The sequence below is a fragment of the Mercenaria mercenaria genome, chromosome 18 (assembly GCF_021730395.1).
Source record: "Mercenaria mercenaria strain notata chromosome 18, MADL_Memer_1, whole genome shotgun sequence".
Taxonomy (NCBI): domain Eukaryota; kingdom Metazoa; phylum Mollusca; class Bivalvia; order Venerida; family Veneridae; genus Mercenaria; species Mercenaria mercenaria.
In genome coordinates, this window is record NC_069378.1 from 17,065,168 (window position 1) to 17,084,870 (window position 19,703).

Sequence of the window (19,703 nt, forward strand, 5' to 3'; positions counted from 1 at the left end):
GGGCAAAATTTGAAAAATCTTGATAGAGGACCATAAGATGATGTCACATGCCAAATATCAAGGCTCTACATCTTGCAGTTTTGGACAAGAAGATTTTTAAAGATTTTCCTTTCGGTTGCCATGGCAACAAGAGTTCTATATGGAATTAAACTCTTTGAACAATTTTGAAAGGGGACCACCCAAGGATCATTCCTGTGAAGTTTAGTGAAATTCTGCCCAGTGGTTTTCAAGGAGAAGATTTTTTTTTAGAAAATGTTGACGGACACACACCACGACGGACATTGAGCGGTCACAAAAGCTCACCATGAGCCTTTGGCTCAGGTGAGCTAAAAAGGGAGAAAATTGCAATTTCAAATTATTCTTTTTTAGAAATAATATGTTTGCAAGGAAATGTTGCTTTCATGCTAAGATATTCTGTGGCTGTAGCAAACAACAAAGACAATTCAGTGTGACTAACTGTTTTATTTCTTGAAAATACTGACAAATTCTTCAATGTTTAAAGACTTCAACTTATCACAAGACAGTGTTCTCTCTTTACTAGAAAAGTTTACACACATCTGATAAGTTACTAAGTTTACTCACATCTGATAAGTTACTAAAGAAGAAAAATCACATTTATTTCATCTTTTCAATCCATCATGTTTCCAGTATAGGTGACCGTAACTTTTGCACTAACCTTTAATACTAAGGTCATGTGATGGTGTCCTTCATTATACAGTGCATGTCTTCCTGCGAGTGCTACATTTATCTGACCACAAAGTTCTTAGTATTTTCAAGGAGACAAAATTAAATTATTGCACTGAAAATTTATGACTTTTGCAGTGTAATTTCAACAAGTTCTGGTATTCAAGCAACACTCAATTTATTAGAATTAAGTTTCCTTTTTCAAGAACTAAGAGTGAAATACAATCAGCTGTCAAAGTATATATAGATAACAAATTCCTTTGATAATTACTGAGACATTAAAAGTAAAGCAAAAATAGCAGGAAACCTTATAACACTTAAATTTTAATCTATTCATGATATTTAAGTACAATCATACAAGACTGCTCTCGGGCTTACATACACCTTACGTTCTAGTTGGAATACTGCAATGTACAGTTATTAACAACTTTGTCTTGTAAACTGGAGGGCCATGATGGCTCTAGATGGCTAAACGAGTTTCACTGGTAACAATTTTGGTACAGACTTATCCAAGAAACATTCCAGACAAATATAAGAAAGAAGATATTCAAAGAATTCAATAAAGTCACATAGGGAAAAGTAGCCCATCACCCTGCAACCATGTTTTTTTAAAAACCAATAAGGCTTTATCAAATCCGGTAGAATTAAGCTAGGAACATTTCCATGAAATTATTTCAAAACCAGACAAGCAATAAATAGATACTGCCTTTGTAGACTTTTCTTATTTTTAGAGACTAAGGCCATTTTTTTATTGTCAATTATAGGCATTTCTTTAAAAAATCAGATTAATTTGAATGATTTTTAAAGCTAGTCACCTAAAAAAGTTTCTGTGAAATTATTTCAAAATCTGTGAAGAGCAAATATTTTCTGAAAATTTGTCTAACTTTAGCTCTGGCAGCCATTTTTTCCACGAAACAGAATTAATTAACCTTTGTATAGGGCCACCTTAGAAATTTGGCCAGCAGTTCCTGAGAAGGTTTTTTAAATTCTTCTTATATACATAAAGGTAAAAGTGAAAATGAACATGCCCTATGGCAGCTGTGTTTCATAACAAAACACAATATCTTGAAGGACTTTAGTAGAGAGTAACTAAAGGAAAATTTCTTTAGAACTAGAGCTGCTTTTGAGAAAAGCGCATGTCTCCCACAACTGCTAATCATCTACATTGGTAATTTTTCTCCACTATGTATCTGAGTCAACCATGCAGCAAGACCTGTATCACTGGCATCAGTATTTTCGGTAATTCAAGGGCCATAATTCCGAAGTGCCTGGGTCAATTTGGCTAGTTATCAAACATGGCCGAGGACTTATTGTCAAACACATTTTGTTCAAGTGTGGTGAAGATCAGATGAGAACTGTTCGACTTAGAGCGCAAACAAGACTTGTGACAGACTGACAGACACACACAGACAGGAGTAAATCAAGATGTCTCCCAACACAGTGGTGTGGGAAACATAACTATTTGAGTTTCTGAAAGATTTTTTCACAGTTTCAAATACTGACATGAAAGGAAAACATGTCTTGCCCTGCCACCTGGTAGCCATGCATTTTCATACAGCAGTAAGATTTAAAGGTTTGGTACAGGCCCATACTGGGAAAAAACGTGCTACAGAAATATATAATTTATTGGTAAATCTTAACATGAATTAAATAGAAAAACAGTCATTTATGGCATTTTTGTTTTACCATAATATCTTTGGATGTCATGGGCATTTTGACCAAAATGGATATTTTGGTGGGATACGAATTTGTGAATTTCAACTTCTGAAAATATAATGAGAATTTCACAGTTGCACACTGGCCATAGCTTTCGCAGAAGCGGTGGTTCAAATGCCACGGCGGTGGAGGATTCCTCGCAAAAGATACACTGGTACCCACCCCATACTGCATTGGAATAATTTTTGGTCGATTATTTTGTATGCCTGCAATGAAAAATTCACCGATTACTAAGAAACAGTTTTTGCTTGACAGTGTCATACTTACGTTTTGATTCAAACGTGCTCAGGGGTCCTTTTGTATAAGATTTTACCATTTTTGATGGAAATTCTACAAAAACGGCAGTCCCTCATCAAACTGTACAGAAGTGTTTACATTAATGACAAAGAATTGTATTGAACAAGTGTTTGTGGCTGGAAGAGTACACATGTGGGCTCCTGTCTCACTGGTTGTTTTCCGGCAAACGTGAAAAACTCATTAGAAAACTTACCGATGACAGGGTAAATGTAGTCAGCCGGCCATATTTCTCCACCGCTTCTGCGATGAATCCCTACTGCCACAGTGTTGGAACCACCGCTTCTGCGAAAGCTATGGCCAGTGTGAGTTGTTGGGATTTAATTTTGAGGATTGACGCAACCATGACATCCATGAAAATAAGTCCCCTATGAATATAACATTTACCCTGCAAAATTTCTAAAACGGACTGGTCCATCATTCAAATTGGGCAGTACCACTTATTACTCAAAGGGGTGTTCACTGAAAATTCGATGACTGAATAGCGAACAGTGAAGACCATGATCGAACACAGTGAATGGTTACATGCCATTCATGATGTTGGCAGTGATTTCCTTCCCCTTTAAAATGCATAGTAGTCCCTAGCTTCTACTGTATGTTTCTTCCCTAAGGACTGTCCTAGAAAGGCAACACACAAAGTCCACAGTGGAGGAAACCTTTCTAAAAATAGTATCAAATGTCTAAAAACAGATTTTGACACCTAAAACTCAGCCAGCTGCTATAATTTTGTTAACAATTGCGTTGACTACATCAAGGGATTCGTCCTCGCAGATCACAATATCGTACTTGCTTTTATACAGCTCAAGACTGTCAGCTACCTGCAAAGAAGAATAGAACTACTTGGATAAATGAAGCCCTGCAAAACTTTTGTCAATCTATTTCAATGAACATGTAAGAATGAAAACATTCAAGGTCTTTCTGATTTACAGTGGTTCATCGTTCAGGCTTAGGCTTACACCCTGGTTGTTCAATTCCTTTATTCTGAACTCTGAACCATGACAAACTCGCGACAAACCATTCTAAGGCCTTGATTATTTGTTAAAGAACATAGACAGGAACAGAACAGAATGAAACGCAGCAGAACTTTAACCTTACCATGCTGGACACGATTGTTTCTGCCTTTGTGACCAGTGTAGACCAAGATCAGCCTGCACATCTGTGCAGTCTGATCATGGTCTGCACTGTTCGCTTTCAGTCAGTAAATTTTCAGTAAACACCCCTTCAAATGATAAATGGTACTGCCCAATTGGAAGCTGGACCAGTCCATGTTAGAAATTAAGCATGGTAAGGGCTGATAAAAAAGCCATCTAAACTAAAGTCCTAAAAGTTCCGATTGTCTAAGAGTCACAATAAACTGTTAATACCAGTTACCGACAGTGTCAAAATGTTCCAAGCAGTTGCTGACCACTGATCGAATCCAGGTCAAATATTTGTTAGTCTATTTAATCAGTGTTTGTTATAAAGCAGCAGCAAAGCCTTATAAAAAAAACAACTTGCAAAATTACAGTAACCTAATAAATAAAACTTAAAAAAAGTACTTGAATATAATTTTAACTAATACGAAAATTCTTTGCAAATTTTGGTAACTTTTGATACTGATCTAAAAGTTACTGAAAATATTTTTTCAATTCCTTAAAATCCATTTTTCTACTCTTACCCTAATATTAAGAAATCCTATAGTCAGTTTAGCCTCTACATTTTCTGCACCATTTGCCATTTCAAGATCTCCTAGTGAATCTCCCATAAGTAGAACATTCGTACAGTGACTAAGGTTTGAAAAATAGTCTGAGTCGTGGACGGCATTTTCATTTTTATTGAAGACATGGATCATTTCTCCTTTGAATCCTATCACTTTGCCCTGAAATGGAAAATATTCATCAGTAATTTACTTTTAACTGTATATTATCTCCGCTCCTGTTCAAACCAACAAGTTTTAGTCTTTTTAATACGGTAAAACAATTCGTAACCAAGATTTACTTGTTGACATTTTTCAAATTTGATATTTGATTTCAAAATAACTCCAATAATAGAATGGCAGTCACACCAGTATTCCCACACTTTGACCTAGCAATGACTTGTTCCCCACAAGTAATTGGCAACTTCTTCACATGAATCTGAGGTCAAAAACAAATGATTTCATCTGTCATATCATCATGGAAAGCAAAGACTCACAACTGGATAGGTCTCAAACTGGATTACTGCTAATCTGTGTTCTGACTTACAGTTAACTTGACAAGTGAACAGATTTTCACATATTATATTAATAAATAACATTTCCCAGATTCAGTAATATATAAAACATCGCGTAAATACAAAAATGTATAAATTTTTTTAATAACTACACTTCTTTTTTCTATTTCTTTAAACCATTGTGTTTCATTGAAACTGATATAGTCTGAACCAACATGCAGATAGTCAAAGAATTTTACTGGAATCTTTCAAGCAGTAAGATTTTTCCAGAGATTCATGTATTAGTGTCCAGTAACTCAAATACTTACCTTTTCATCAAAGTCCAGATCATTTGAAACAACATGCATGTTGTTGTAGAATGTTGAATGTTGTGAAATCAGTTCACGTATAATATCTCCAACACCAGCAGAGAAGATGAGCAAAGGTACATCACACTTGTGCAGTTTGTCAAAGAAATCTGTACATCCATCCCTGTAATATATGACTACTGTCTGTACTGTGTATGTTTGGGTTTAGCATAATTTTAACAATCTTTTTAACCTTTAGCCTGCTGGCGCAAGTGATTCTGCCTTTGCGACCAGTGCAGACCAAGATCAGCCTGATCATGGTCTGCACTGTTCGCTATTCAATCAGTGAATTTTCAGTGAACACCCCTTCAAATAATAAATGGTATTGCCCAAATTGAATGATGGACCAGTCCATTGTAGAAATTTAGCAGGCTAAAATTTAATAATATTTCAGTAATAAACTGACAGTGTCTACCTGAAGCAGTGAGGAAAAAGCCCAACTTCATGGTGCTGTCTACTGGAATATCACATCATTGATACCACATCTGACAGTCGCCTCATACTGACACCGAGTTGACCAATCATAGAACCGTCCCCTTAATTCTGAGCACAAAGCAAGCAAGAAACAAGTATAGTTTTATCAAGTCTTTGATATGGTCCCGCCAGGGACTAAACCCTTACCTTCTTGATGGAAGGCAGATACCTTTGCACAAACATTATACAATTATTGACTCTTAGCCTCGGTCAATATTGCCTTCTTCCAGTGAATATCACATCATATTCAATGGCTCAAGAGTCAATAACTGTTTTATTATATGAACCAATATATTTTGCAACATATCTAATGTTTGAAAGTAACAATAACTATGTGAAATTTCAATTCTATTTTTAGAAAGTCATGTTTAATGGGAAAAGCCCACTAACCATTAAACATGAATTATATTTTGAAAAATGATGAGCGGTTTCGACCAATGAAATTTAGGTTATTTTTAGAACATATAATAATGCAGTTTATTGTCTGTACATAGCCATGTTTCTTTTTAAACAAACTTTCCTGTATGGCATGTAATAAGTCAATCCAGATAAATGGCACAAACATTTCTTTCACAACAATACAGTAAAACCTATGTTAAAGGCATAAATTTACTTTCCAACAAGACCTGCTTATTGACAATTTAGTCCCTCAAAAACCAAATCCTTCAAAGTGGTTTTGTACTGCAGTAGTTGCACAGAAATTTTATCCATTATTTTAGTTGTGATTTGTGTAAGTGAGTATTTTTTTTATCAAACTTACCTCAACTTTGCTGTAGATGTTGCCACCATATTATGCAGCATCTCTTTAGATAACGGGTATTTTAGTAGCAGATTGTGTGCCTGTGTCGTCCTGCAATTTGAAATAAAAGTATAACCTCTATAATAAACACGTCCTAAGAGATTAAAAGAAAACACCAATATTTTCCACTCCCTTTTAGATAGATTCTTACGACATGAACCTCTCCAGAGCAACAATCTCTGTACTCCAAACACATTTTTGTCATCCCAGAGATGCTAACACTTAGGAGATTGTACTGTATCGAAATCCTCACTTTTGAGTTACATTTCAAGTCAGATGCTCTAAAAGCCAATAAAGGTAAGACATATCATGTCAATGAAGGTTTTCCTTTAATTCAAACATTTCCAAATTTTAAATAATACATAATCTGAAGAAACATATGTATTTTGAATGTTTAGATTCCATGGGGTCCTTGTTCATGGTAATTTAAAAAATTTTTTTGTAAAAATTAAATCACTTTATTATAAGAACTTTTGTATATTAACAGACACATTAACTTCTGTGAAGTATCCAGAAACTTGCTCCATTGTTTTCCACAATGTCATATACAGTAAATCAGAAATTTTCGCAAAGGTTTAATTTTCGCTATATTCACGAGGTCCCTCACCTCGCGAACAGTAATCCTCGAAAAAATATTGACAATTAATATTATGCAAATAAAACAGATCTTGACATCACAAAAATTTCCCCCAACATATCAAATGGAAATGGCCATATTACAAAAATTGGCTATGATTAGTTTTTCTTTAAAACAAACAGAAAAAACAACGTAACTGTTTAATTTAGAACATTATGAAAACTTTTGTGTTTGTAGTGTGTTTTTTAAACAAACATTGACATCTCTACCCCAAGATGTAGATTACATGTAAAGCCGTATTTGTTACAGGTAGTCGTCAAGGTTAACAGGTAATTAAAGGTGTTGAAACATCAATAGAATTAAAATGGGTCAATCTTTACCGTTGACAAGCAGATTAACTTTTTTATATTTTCGCGAAAATAAAACATCGCAAACCTACTCAGAATTTCAAATTTGCGAATTTTTGACCCAGCAAAATTATGTGCTTTTACATTATTCATTTTATATCAAAATGAATATTATCAAGATGTTCAAATTTTTCACCTCAACTGTGTGAAATTTGTATTTAATTACTATATTACAATGCTTCAATATGGGAAGACACAAAACTCTAAAACACTGAAATGTTACAGGTTCATGCGTCAAGTTCATACATTTTGCAAACTGTATTTCTGTCAAGAAATCAAGTTCATCTGTTTCACTTGAAAATGGGTAATAACATGTAAAACCTTTTAAGAACAATACATACCATTCAATCATATATGGTATTTTATCTTCAATGGTCATATTAGGATCAGTCTCAATTGGGAAATACTCGTCTCTGATCTTGTATGCCTGAAATAAAAAAAGTTTCTACTATAGTTTCATGGGATTTATGCCTTCTAAATAAGGTAAGAGTAAATCTCGAGTGTAATATGGATTTCCTTGACTATATCTGGTCACAAACAAATCATATACCAATTCTATTTTGCCAACTATCCTATTCTTTCAGCAAAATTTACTTGTTCCTAAGGGGATAACCAGCAATTTTCATGAATTGTTTGTTTGTTTTGGGTCTAACGCTATTTTTCAACAGTATTTCAGTTATGTAATGGCAGGCAGTTAACCTAATCAGTAATCCTGGATTCTCAACCAGTATATACCTGTTCTCCACAAGTAACTGTCAATTTCCCCACATGAATCAGATGAGGCCGACAAATGATTTAAGACACAATGTCTTTTATCAAGTTGTCACTGAGAACATACGCCTGGCCCATTAGGATCGAAGTCATGACAGCATGATCCATAAATCTGCGCTTTCCCTAAAAACTCATATACAAACGAAAACTCACATTCTAATGTCCATAATATGACCAAACTTCAATTTTAAAGAAAGATCATTTTTAGCCAAAATTTGGAGGTCAGTGCATTTAAAATGATAATTATGTGGGGTGAAAAATTAAGATGACTATGATGAAAAAAATCTATTATGTCTTTAAGATATGATTTCAGGGTCAAAATTATTTATACAAAAAGGTTTGGTCATGTTTTAATACAAAGTCTAATCTTTGTCAATTTCCCTGATTGGGGTTGTGGATACATACACAGAATGGAAGGCAGCAAATAGGCATGTATCTGTACAAACAATAGGATAACATAAGATTAATTTGCAGTGGTGCTGACTTTATAATCAGGCTAATTGCTAGCAATCATATGCCCTCAGTAAGAACCTAATTAACACCTTGGTGTGAGAAGGAAAGCAATTTTTAGTATTTTTGCTTTCCTCAGGCATATTTCATGGACTGTAATGAGCTAAGCGGGCAGGCTAAACCACAAGTCAAACACATTAATCAAACAAAAGGAACTAAGAAAACATTACTGAACATGTCTGACCATTTTTCAACTAAAGAGTATAACATTAGAGTTACCTTTAGTTTGTAATCCTCTGGCAAACCACCCTCCTCTATGATATCTGAAGACAGAAGATTTACAATGAAAATCTAAACACTCATGTGTTTGCAAAAATTATGCAGATAAGAGTATCAGTTTAAAACTAGAGCTGCTTTTGAGAAAAGTGCATGTCTCCCACAACTGCCTAATCATCTAAATAGTAAGTCAGTCTTTATATACTGTTTACTCACTACAAATACACCTTTGAAGAGTAAAAAGGCTAATTTTGGGTAATTCAAGGGCCGTAATTCTGAAGTGCCTGGGGCGATTGGGCTATTTAATGAAGCTGGCCGAGGAGTTATGATCAAAAACATTTGGTTCAAGTTTGGTAAAGATCGAATGAGAACTGTTCGACTTAGAGTGCGGACAAGAGTAAAAAGGCTGATTTTCAGTAATTCAAGGGCCATAATTCCGAAGTGCCTGGGCCGATTTGGCTAGTTATCGAACCTGGCCGAGGACTTATGGTCAAACGCATTTTGTTCAAGTTTGGTGAAGATTAGATGAGAAATGTTCGACTTAGAGTGCGGACAAGATTTGTGACAGACAGACACACACACACACAAAGGGAGTAAATCAATATGTCTCCCACACCACTGTGTGGTGGGAGACATAATTAATCCTTGTTTAAGTTTTCACTCAATTCTGCATTCTTATAAAATAACATAATTTATGCTGCATAACTATGTACTTTACTTATTAAATATAATAATGAATTTTTTATGATAGTACAGAATTAATATGCATTAAAAGTCATTCTTTATATCCTTTGCGCACCGATAATGTAGCGAAACAGGTAAAATTTTTGAGTCTTTATAAAGATTAACATTCTGGCCAAGCTTCATAGAGATACTATCATAAATGTGGCCTCTAGAGTGTTAACAAGCTTTACATTTGATTTGACCTGGTGACCTAGTTTCTGACTCCACTTCAACTAGATTTGAACTTGGCCTAAAGATCGTCAAGATTAACATTCTGACCAAGTTTCATGAAGATACAGTCATAAATGTGGCCTCTAGAGTGTTAACAAGCTTTTCCTTTGATTTGACTGGTAACCTAGGTTTTGAACCCACCTGACCCAGATTCAAACTTGACCTAAAGATCATCAAGATTAACATTCTGACCAAGTTTCATGAAGAAACAGTCATGAATGTGGCCTCTAGTGTTAACAAGCTTTTCCTTTGATTTGACCTGATGACCTTGTTTTTGACCCCAAATGACCCAATATCAAACTCGTCCAAGATTTTATTGAGAGTAACATTCTGACCAAGTTTCATTAAGATTGAGCCAAAATTGTGACCTCTGGAGTGTTAACAGACAAACTGTTGACGACGAAGGACGACGGACACAGGGCGATCACAAAAGCTCACCTTAGCTCAGGTGAGCTAAAAACTTGAATGGTATTATTTCTATGCCCCCAATTTCTATTTTTTCTTCAAATGAATTTTTCAATCCAGTCCTATTGCTGTATCAATGTAAAATAAACTGACAATTCAATTCATTTTATCAGTTGATTTTTTAGCCAATGATAGCCCTACTGAATCAAACATTAGTATGACCTCAACATGGTTTTGCAAAACTTCTGTCATTTTTTGACAGGATACTCACTTTTTCAGCACTAATGTTAATTTTGCAAGTGGAATTTTTAACAAATATTAGCAAAGATAAATTCAGAAGACACACAGAACATTCATTTGTGTTTTTTAAGTTGAACTGGTAAAAACACTCAGAATAGCCAATCAGCTGCTACCTGAAAAGACTGGGTAATTTTCAGGATGGTTTTATCTTCACTAATAATTGTCAAAAATGCCACTTGCGAATTCAAACTATTTGTATCAGGTCCTAAAACACAAACACTTGCTTTTTGGAAATTCTTAACACTCCAACTAAGGCTGCTATGAAATCACTAAATAAAGCATATGCAATCATAACCCAGTCTGCAGTATACTGTACAAGTGGAAAAGTTCGCAATGTGGGATTATTGGTGAATTTTGTGAATTTAAGAAAATTTCCACATAAACCATGACATAGAGGATATTTGCGCAGCCACAAGTGAAAATGTAAATTACGGTGCTCACAAGTGAAATATATTTCGATCTTACACTAAAACAAACAAATTTTCTATTTATTTTATGCATTTTTAATGGTTTTAACCAAATTATATCCAGTTTGTCTGTGCAACGTCAAGTGCATCGCATCAAGACATCGTAATGGTGTGACCTCAGGATATCTTTCTGAAAAAACTGCAAATAGTTCTATTACATTTCCTGATATCTTTTACTGTTTATCGTGATAGAATGTTAATATTTATGATCCTGTTATTATATACATCTATACATTAACTGAAGAATATTTTGCAATGAATTTTCTATCAATTATAATTCATACTCTTTCATATTTAAGTCTAGTTCCGTACCAGTGAAAAATAAAAATGTTTGAAACAGTGAAAATATCAATTTTATCACTGATAAATTTCAGTATTTCACTGCAGAGCATAAAATAAAAGTCATTATAGTCAAGCAAAGATAAATAAACTTGGTTCTGGCATTTCAGTTCTAGGCAATCTGCGAATATTTCCGCTTGCGAAACGTCTGGAATCGGCAATTCACGAACTATTTGACCCGCGAATGTATCCACTTATACAGTACACAACATCAAAGAATTTCAGAATATTTTTAAAAGTTTTCACAACTGTCTACTATTCTAGAAACATTATATAGAAATCCATGGGGAGGCCATGATCAAATACTATTCAATGGTGAAACATGACAAAATTCTCTTTTCTCTGATTTTGTTTGACTGACATAATCTGTCTCCTTTACAAACAAGGAGTGGGCAAATTTTTTGCAGCCAAATGTAGACTGTAAAAGAAACGCTTTAATAAATTGGTAACAATTTACATTTGCAAAATTTATTTCAGTCATCACTGAGTAAGAGAATTTTGTCTGTACTGTGAGCAAAGGTGTGTTGAGTCAAAAGGATGGGGGGATTTTCACTCATCAACTACGTACACACTGAGCTGGTGTAACAACAAGCAAGGCTTTACGCACTATAAGGACATACTGTGACATGTTGCACACACATTTCCATGGTGTGTGTTACTTTGACAGTGTCCTATCGAAATCAGCAACCACCTGAAAATATATAGATACTAGTATATTAATCATAACAAGCTGTGCCATGCATGCAAAAACATGCGCTTACTGAATGGCTTGCCAGTCAATAGTAAAAACTATTGCCCACGGTTCAAAGAATGAAGGGTCAATAGTTTTGACTACTGACTGGCAAACTATGCAGTAAGTGTTTTATTACATCACACCAGAAAATTAATTCTCGCACATTTATTTTCAAATTTCTGTCCCCAAGCAATAGTTTTGATTTATTGACTGGCAAACCATTCAGACAAGTGTTTTATTACATAACATCAGAACATTAATTTTCACAGATTTACTTTCAAATTTTTTGACTTATTAGCCCAGTAAACCTGTGTTCAATACTGACCAGTCATAAAGAACTAACAGTGACCAGTGATTTACATATTAAGGTGTCATGTAATAATTACTGTTATTACATAGCTGTTAAAAATGCACCAGAATGGACAAGTAAAACTTGAAAAAATGTGGACAATGGTGGTAAAAATGCATCCGAAAAAGATTTTTCTATTTTAAGTACCAGAAGTTGGCTGTTGGCTCTTAAGTCACATTTGCAAGATGCCACACAGTGACACTCTAACTGGAAAATATCCAATTAGCCATAACTCTGTTAATAGTATATATCTATACTTCTGAAATTTTGCTTGAGTAGTCCATAGTGCAACATGCAAATTCAATCAGCTGCATTACAATCTGTTCTCCTTTAACAATGACAAAACACAAAGAAAAACTTAGTACAATGAATTTTAAATTCCCAGTCTGCATTTTGTAAATAAAATAGTACTGGACAGTGAAGCCAAAGGCACAATACTTTTTATATAACACAAAAATGACAAATACTAAAAAAGTATACTTGTCCATCTTGTGCTAGGTATATAGTAGATGAAGTTGACTGTAACTTATTCTTAGAATACTTACTATAGGTGCCAGGACCTTTATAATTCGTTATAGTGTCATCAAAGTCAGAACAGACCTGTGAGGATTGGTAAAATCTTACTTTAATCAAGAATGATGTCAACACTGTATGACACATACCACTTGAAAATGCTTTATAGAATAACAGTATAGAGTCAAAAAGGTTTTTACTCATAAAAAGTAATTTGACATGAATGTCCTGACAAAATGCGTATGTCCACTTCATGCTGATGACATATACCAAGTTGCAACTGAATTGGATGGAAACTGTAGGAGTTATCTTGAGTATACATATAAAGGTAGAAATGTAAGTGGCAATATTGTGAAATCCAAAGCAGAAGCATAACCAAATAAATAAATTATGGGAATTAAAGTCCAAGAAATACTGTGACATTTAATTTTAATTTTGTGGGCATGAAATTTCAAGGCTTGGGCAAAACCTATTTCATGGGGATGGAAACTGTAGGAGAAGAGTATATATGATACAAATGTAATTGATATAGTGTAAAGTCTCAAAATGGGGAATAATTAACAAGAGGGCCAAGATGGCCCTAAGTCGCTCACCTGAGTAACACACCAAAACAGTGTAAACATGTTTGACCTAGTGACCTAGTTTCTGATACCATATGATCCAGTTTCAAACTCGTCAGAGTCTTCAAGGAGATAAACATTCTAAGTTTCATGAAGATTGGAGCAAAAATGTGGCCTCTGGAGTGTTAACAAGATTTTTCTTCAATTTTGCCTAGTGAACTAGTTTTTGACCCAACCTGAACCAATTCTTAACCCATCCGAGATTTCATGGAGACAAATATTCTGACCAATTTTCATTGGACCAAAAATGTGGCCTCTTAAGTCTAAACAAACGTTTTCTTTTATTTGACCTAGTTACCTAGTTTTTGACCCCAAATGACCCAGATTAAAACTCGTCCAAGATTTCATGAAAAAAAAAACAACAAAACATTCTGACAAAGTTTCCTGAAGATTGGAGCAAAAAAATGGGGGTCTCTAGAGTGTTAACAAGCTTTTCCTTTGATTTGACTTAGTGACCTAGTTTTTGACCCCACGTGACCCAGATTCAAAACAATCCAAGACTTTATGATAATAAACATTCTGACCAATGTTTATGAAGATTGAGTAAAAAATGTGGCCCCTAGAGTGTAAACAAGCTTGTCTGTTGATTTGACCTGGTGACCTAGTTTTTGACCCCACGTGACCCAGATAAAAATTGTCTGAAATTTCATGGAGACAAACATTCTGATCAAGTTTCATGCATATCAAATGAAAAATGCAGCAGCCCTATTGCATACACAAGGTTTTTCTTTGATTTGACCAGTAATCTAGTTTTTGACCCCAGATGACCCATATTCGATCTTGACCTAGATTTCATCAAGAAGATCGTTCTGATCAAAATTCTCGAATATCCGGTCAAAAAAGGCAGCCCCTACTGCACACACAGTTTTTCTTTGATTCGACCCGGTAATCTAGTTTTTGACCCCAGATGACCCATATTCAAACTAGATTTCATCAAGACAAACATTCTGACCATTTCTCATGAGTTTCAAACTTAAAATGTGGTCTCTATAGAGTGTTAACAAGATTTTCCTTTGATCTGGCCTAGTGACCTAGTTTTTGATCCTGCATGACCCAGATTCAAGCTTGGCCTACAGATCATCAAGATAAACATTCTGACCATAATTTGATTAAACGCCTATTTTTATACAATGATATATTCAATGGCGTTGTACATAATAATAATAATAATGACAATAATAATAATAACAGCCTTATTGTAACAAACAGTCATGACCGCACCCCTCCCATTAAGGTCATTTTACCCCTATTGCGAATACCAGTGCTTAAAACATCACATGGTCATCTGTATCTTGATCTTCAAGTTATACAAACGATTTGCAAATGGTCCAGACTTGCTAAAGGTCAACGAAGGCAGACAGACAAAAACGTAAAATCTGTGGTTTGATGTCAACGTCAATCTATGCTGCCTTGGATAAAGTCCAACTACTCACTGGTATTCTAATTAAACAACTGATGATGACTCAGGTATTATTTATCAACATAAATTACTGCAAATTTAACGAAAGCATCTCACTGAAGTAAGGACATCGTTAACATCGTAGAAATATTATCACCATGCGCCAATTTCGTGTAAGTGACTATTTTCGAGGACCATAACTTCTGACTATGATCATAATCCTGTCAAATTTGCAGAGAAATTTGTAGAAAAATTGCCAGTTGTGGTGATGTATTTCTTGTTTTGCTCTATTTAAGTACAGATTAAAAAGCTAGAGACAAAGTCTACATTATTTTTGAACAGTCCTTGTATTTGAGTCTGCTCTCAATTTCAGTTAGGCAATGGTTGTAAGCATTCCAACTTCCTTGATTCTATATGGTATAGAATCAAGGAAATTGGAATGCTTACAACCATTACCAGTATCAACTCGTTCTGTACAAGCTAAGGTAGGGGTAAAATCACTTCATATGATATCTGCTGCTTTCAAACTGTGATGAAGAACATTTTTTTCAAGTAACTCTGTCTACTAACTGTAGGCTAAACATATGGTACAAATTTCAGTTAGTACTTTATGCTTAAGAAATCAATATTAAACAGTTAACATTAACGGTATAATTAAATACTTTCTGATATTCTAACATAAATTAATACATAAATTTTACTTACTTGTAACTTATTTGGCCCATCACTGATCATTTTCATCAATTTATTCATCACATAGTCCCTGTCACGTATATGAACATGACTTCTGTTAAGCTCCTCAATCTGAAATTACAATAATTCACAGCTGACTTGTTGGCAACCATTCTTTAAATAGCTGGGGAGCTTACTAACCATCAACGTAAGAACAACTCCCAGTTACACTCTAACCTTTGACCTCTTGTTCCAGAGGCAGTAAGAGTTATCTTTGCATTACACGAGACTGATTTTCTTCTATAGAAGGGGCCATTTCCTAGCTAGCTCCCCTTCAGTTCTTCTTTTTAACCTTTACCCTGCTATATTTCTATATACTGGTCCATCATTCAGTCTGGGTTAAGCGAGTGGAATTTTAAAACTTGCGTGCATGTGACTTTTTATGCGTGAATTATGCAGAATTTAGAGTGAAAGGGAATGCTGAACATTCTTTGAGCATAATGTTGTCAATTTTCAGTAAAAAGTCAATTAGAAAGAACAAATTACCTTAACAGTGAACAGATACATGAAATCTAGTTCTAACCCAGAATTTACCCACATAGACTAAATAAGAATCACGCATGTAATGTAGTCCAAATAATTTGACATCATAACTGATTCCGAGATATTTTCGTGATTGGACAGAATCCCTCTCTTTACGTCAAAACCTGTAAACCTTTTCTGTGGTGAAAATAGATTTCTTAAGGTAAAAACACTATCAGGCAATATACTTAAACGATGAAATCATAAAACAAAATAAAACTGAATCATTTTATGGTGTTTAAACATAACAGAAAAACATTATAATCATGTTACATTTGGCTACCTCGCTGTATTACACATCCGCCATTACACTCATTATTTACAGCTGACAGTGCGGTTATCGATCATGTGACACAATGTGGAGCCATGTAAAATGTGCATTAAACTTAGGGTGCGTTGTTTAAAACAGTGACAAAATCGTGTTTTGACGTTTATTCACATGAACATCAATTGAATGGAAGGAAAAGTGGCTATACTTTATTTCTGGGAAAACTTAAGTTTTCAACATCATTTATGCATGTCCTAACATATAATTGATGCCTCAAATACTTTCGTAACCCTAGCCTATCCTCATAGGGTTGTCTAGGAATACCCTAGAATCAAAGGCTAGTAATCCTAGCCCACTGGCACTAGAACCGCAAAATTAGCTTTGAGTGGCCTATTTTCATAAATATATGCCTTATTTTTCAATTAATAAAGAAATATCAAAGAAATGGTGCCTTCTTATTTATTCTGTCCCACCCTCTGTTCTTATATTAAAACATGTTAATGAACGGAATCCAATATGGCTCTGTTTCGCAGGTCACAACCTTCCACAGAAATAAGCTATTCGCTGGCACTCATGTACAGAGCAGAAGGTCTTACATTATTTTAACAACAACAACAAGAAATCCCCACCAAAAAACGCTACTTTTGCAGAAATTAAGCGAATTTTATTGCTTTCGGAATTATTTAAACCTTGATAACCCATCAAAAACCGCTTCTACCCAGTGGTTTTGTATCAAGCAATCTCATTGGATGGAATAAAAAGCGTCAAATGGCGCAAAATTTGAATGTAAAAAAATGTAAACAAACCAGAACAGAATATTTTTCTGTATTCATGACATGACTCCTTCTGGAAAAAGTCTGAATGAGAAAATATCCAAACAACCTGTCCAACAGAAATAGTACAGTGGTATCCTGCTTTTATAAATAAAATAAGATAAAGTTTCGATTTTATTTGCCCACCTATTTAGTCAAAATAATTTGACGTTCAGATTGTTTTATATTTGTGAGTCAAAACTTTAAAGGACCAAAATTAATGGAGGATGAATCACAGTATACAGTCATATAAAGTTATTGGTTTTATCGCTTTTGCATACTGGCGTGTATACAGGGTAAACGTTAATCATGTACAGTACATACATAGGTTTAAATCACCAGAAAATTCGTAATTTTGGATATTATTTGATAATTTTTACATAAATCAATGAGGAATTGAATCCCCTTTTCATACATGTAAGTTTTATTTGAATTTATGGCCAATTCGTGAAATAATCGGCATTTAAACCTATAGCATGTAAAACATCAGCAGCGATGAAAATTTCATCGGAAATTGCTTAAACTATTTTGGTCTTATGAGTGTTTGACGGAAGTGGGGATATTGCCCGTATGAAAAAAAAAACCAATATTTCCTAGGATCGCATCAAGTTAGTCGCTACTCAGATGTATTTGATTGGGCAAATAAAATTGAAAATTTATCTTATTTTATTCACAAAAGCAGGATACCACTGTACTATTTCTGAAAATACCTACACTGCTGGTGTTATGATACTGGTTTGTTGCAAAGCGAGCCCTCCTTTGTACCATTTCTTTTTTCCTTGTCAAAAATTTCTGGTGTGGGTTCCAGGCAGTCGAGCAGTATTCGAGGGTGGAACGTATTAGACTGATGTAGGCTTGTGTCTTTGTTTCCCGACTGGTCTTATGTAGATTTCGTCGAAGGAAGCCAAGCATGTTTGTAGCCGTTCAACTTATCTTTAGGTCAAACCAAAAATTGTGCATTAAAACATGCGATAAATATCTATACAAACAATTCAAACCTCCGCCATTCCTTAAAACCCTCATAATTGACGAAAATAGTAAAATTTTCAGAAAATTTATCTTCCCTATCAGCTAGAAGCTTGAATAAACGCGCCCGAACGACGCAGATCGGTAGGCCTAAAGTGCGAAAAGTAGTGGAAATAAGAAATGGTACGAAAATAAGCCATGTTTTGTTTAATATTTAAATCGATTTATTTTATAACCCGATCAGTAATCTTATATATATACGATATATATATGATTATCCATCTTTAACCATTGCCCAGCAACTTTTCTGGAACTCAGTGCTGTTATATTTTAAGGTCCTTTCGGATCATGGAGGATCATGTTGTTTGGTTGCGTTCTATGCTTCCAAAGGAACATTCCCAGATTGTATTTTCCTTGTAATTCGCAAATTAACTTTTGGCTAAAATTACTTTTCAAAGTTCCCCATATACAAAGTTCTCATACTGTGCGCAAAATAAACATATTTTCATTTGCATTAAGTTTCTTAAAAAAGTCTAAAATATTTTGTGAGAAAATTAAAAAAAAATACCGGTACAGTGTGTAACTTCTCTACTATAGTTAGTACAGTGCTTTAGGGTATAGCGGATAGCTAACTAATTTTTCTTGCATTCTAATTCAAAGAAACAAAATTTAGTAGTTTTTTTCTGTATATCAGACAGAAAACAGCTATTCTTTTCAAAACATTCAGCATTTAATAGAAATTCATGTGATTTTTCTCTCCATGCTATTGTTTACGTACGTGCTGGTTTAGGGTGTACAGGAGAGCTTTGGTCATTTTTTCCATTATTAGTTTAAAATCCACATCAAAACAAACTTCCAAATATTTTTTTACAATAAATCAGAATAATAATGTATTCTCTTCTCAAAAACATTCAGCTTTTTATATTTCTATCAAATACCTTTTATTCATTGATGTTTATTACATACACACTCATTTAGTCAGTAAAGGATAGCCTCGAATTTTATTTGATAACATATGAAAAATAACACAACAAGCAATCATTTAAAATGTATGTCAGAATGTGTGTCTGCATGCCAGTAAAAGAATGATATGAAAATTTATATAATAATTCAAGTCTAAATGCAAACTTTATCAACCTATCTCCTATACCCTAAAATCCGCTATACCCTAAACACTGTATAGTATACTGTTGTGAATAAATATTAAAAAGGCTTGCCACAGTTTTATCATGACGTAACAGTTTTTACTGTCTGTTTTAAATACTATATTTGGCAATATTTAATTTTATTACTATTTCCCAGAAATTCTATTTGTTGCCTTAGTTTCCGTGGACAATAT

General features: G+C 34.3%; 1 protein-coding gene across 1 annotated transcript; it reads right to left on the reverse strand.

Annotated features, from left to right (window-relative positions):
- Positions 1 to 442: 442 nt before the first annotated feature.
- Positions 443 to 18,510, reverse strand: LOC123538433 (cytosolic 5'-nucleotidase 3-like). Its single transcript, XM_045322537.2, is given in 10 exon segments — positions 443 to 3,512; positions 4,352 to 4,552; positions 5,193 to 5,355; positions 6,466 to 6,555; positions 7,830 to 7,915; positions 8,989 to 9,032; positions 12,071 to 12,107; positions 12,109 to 12,141; positions 15,770 to 15,868; positions 18,113 to 18,510. Coding segments are annotated over 10 exon segments (1,062 nt in total). The 5' UTR covers positions 18,311 to 18,510; the 3' UTR covers positions 443 to 3,401.
- Positions 18,511 to 19,703: the final 1,193 nt, after the last annotated feature.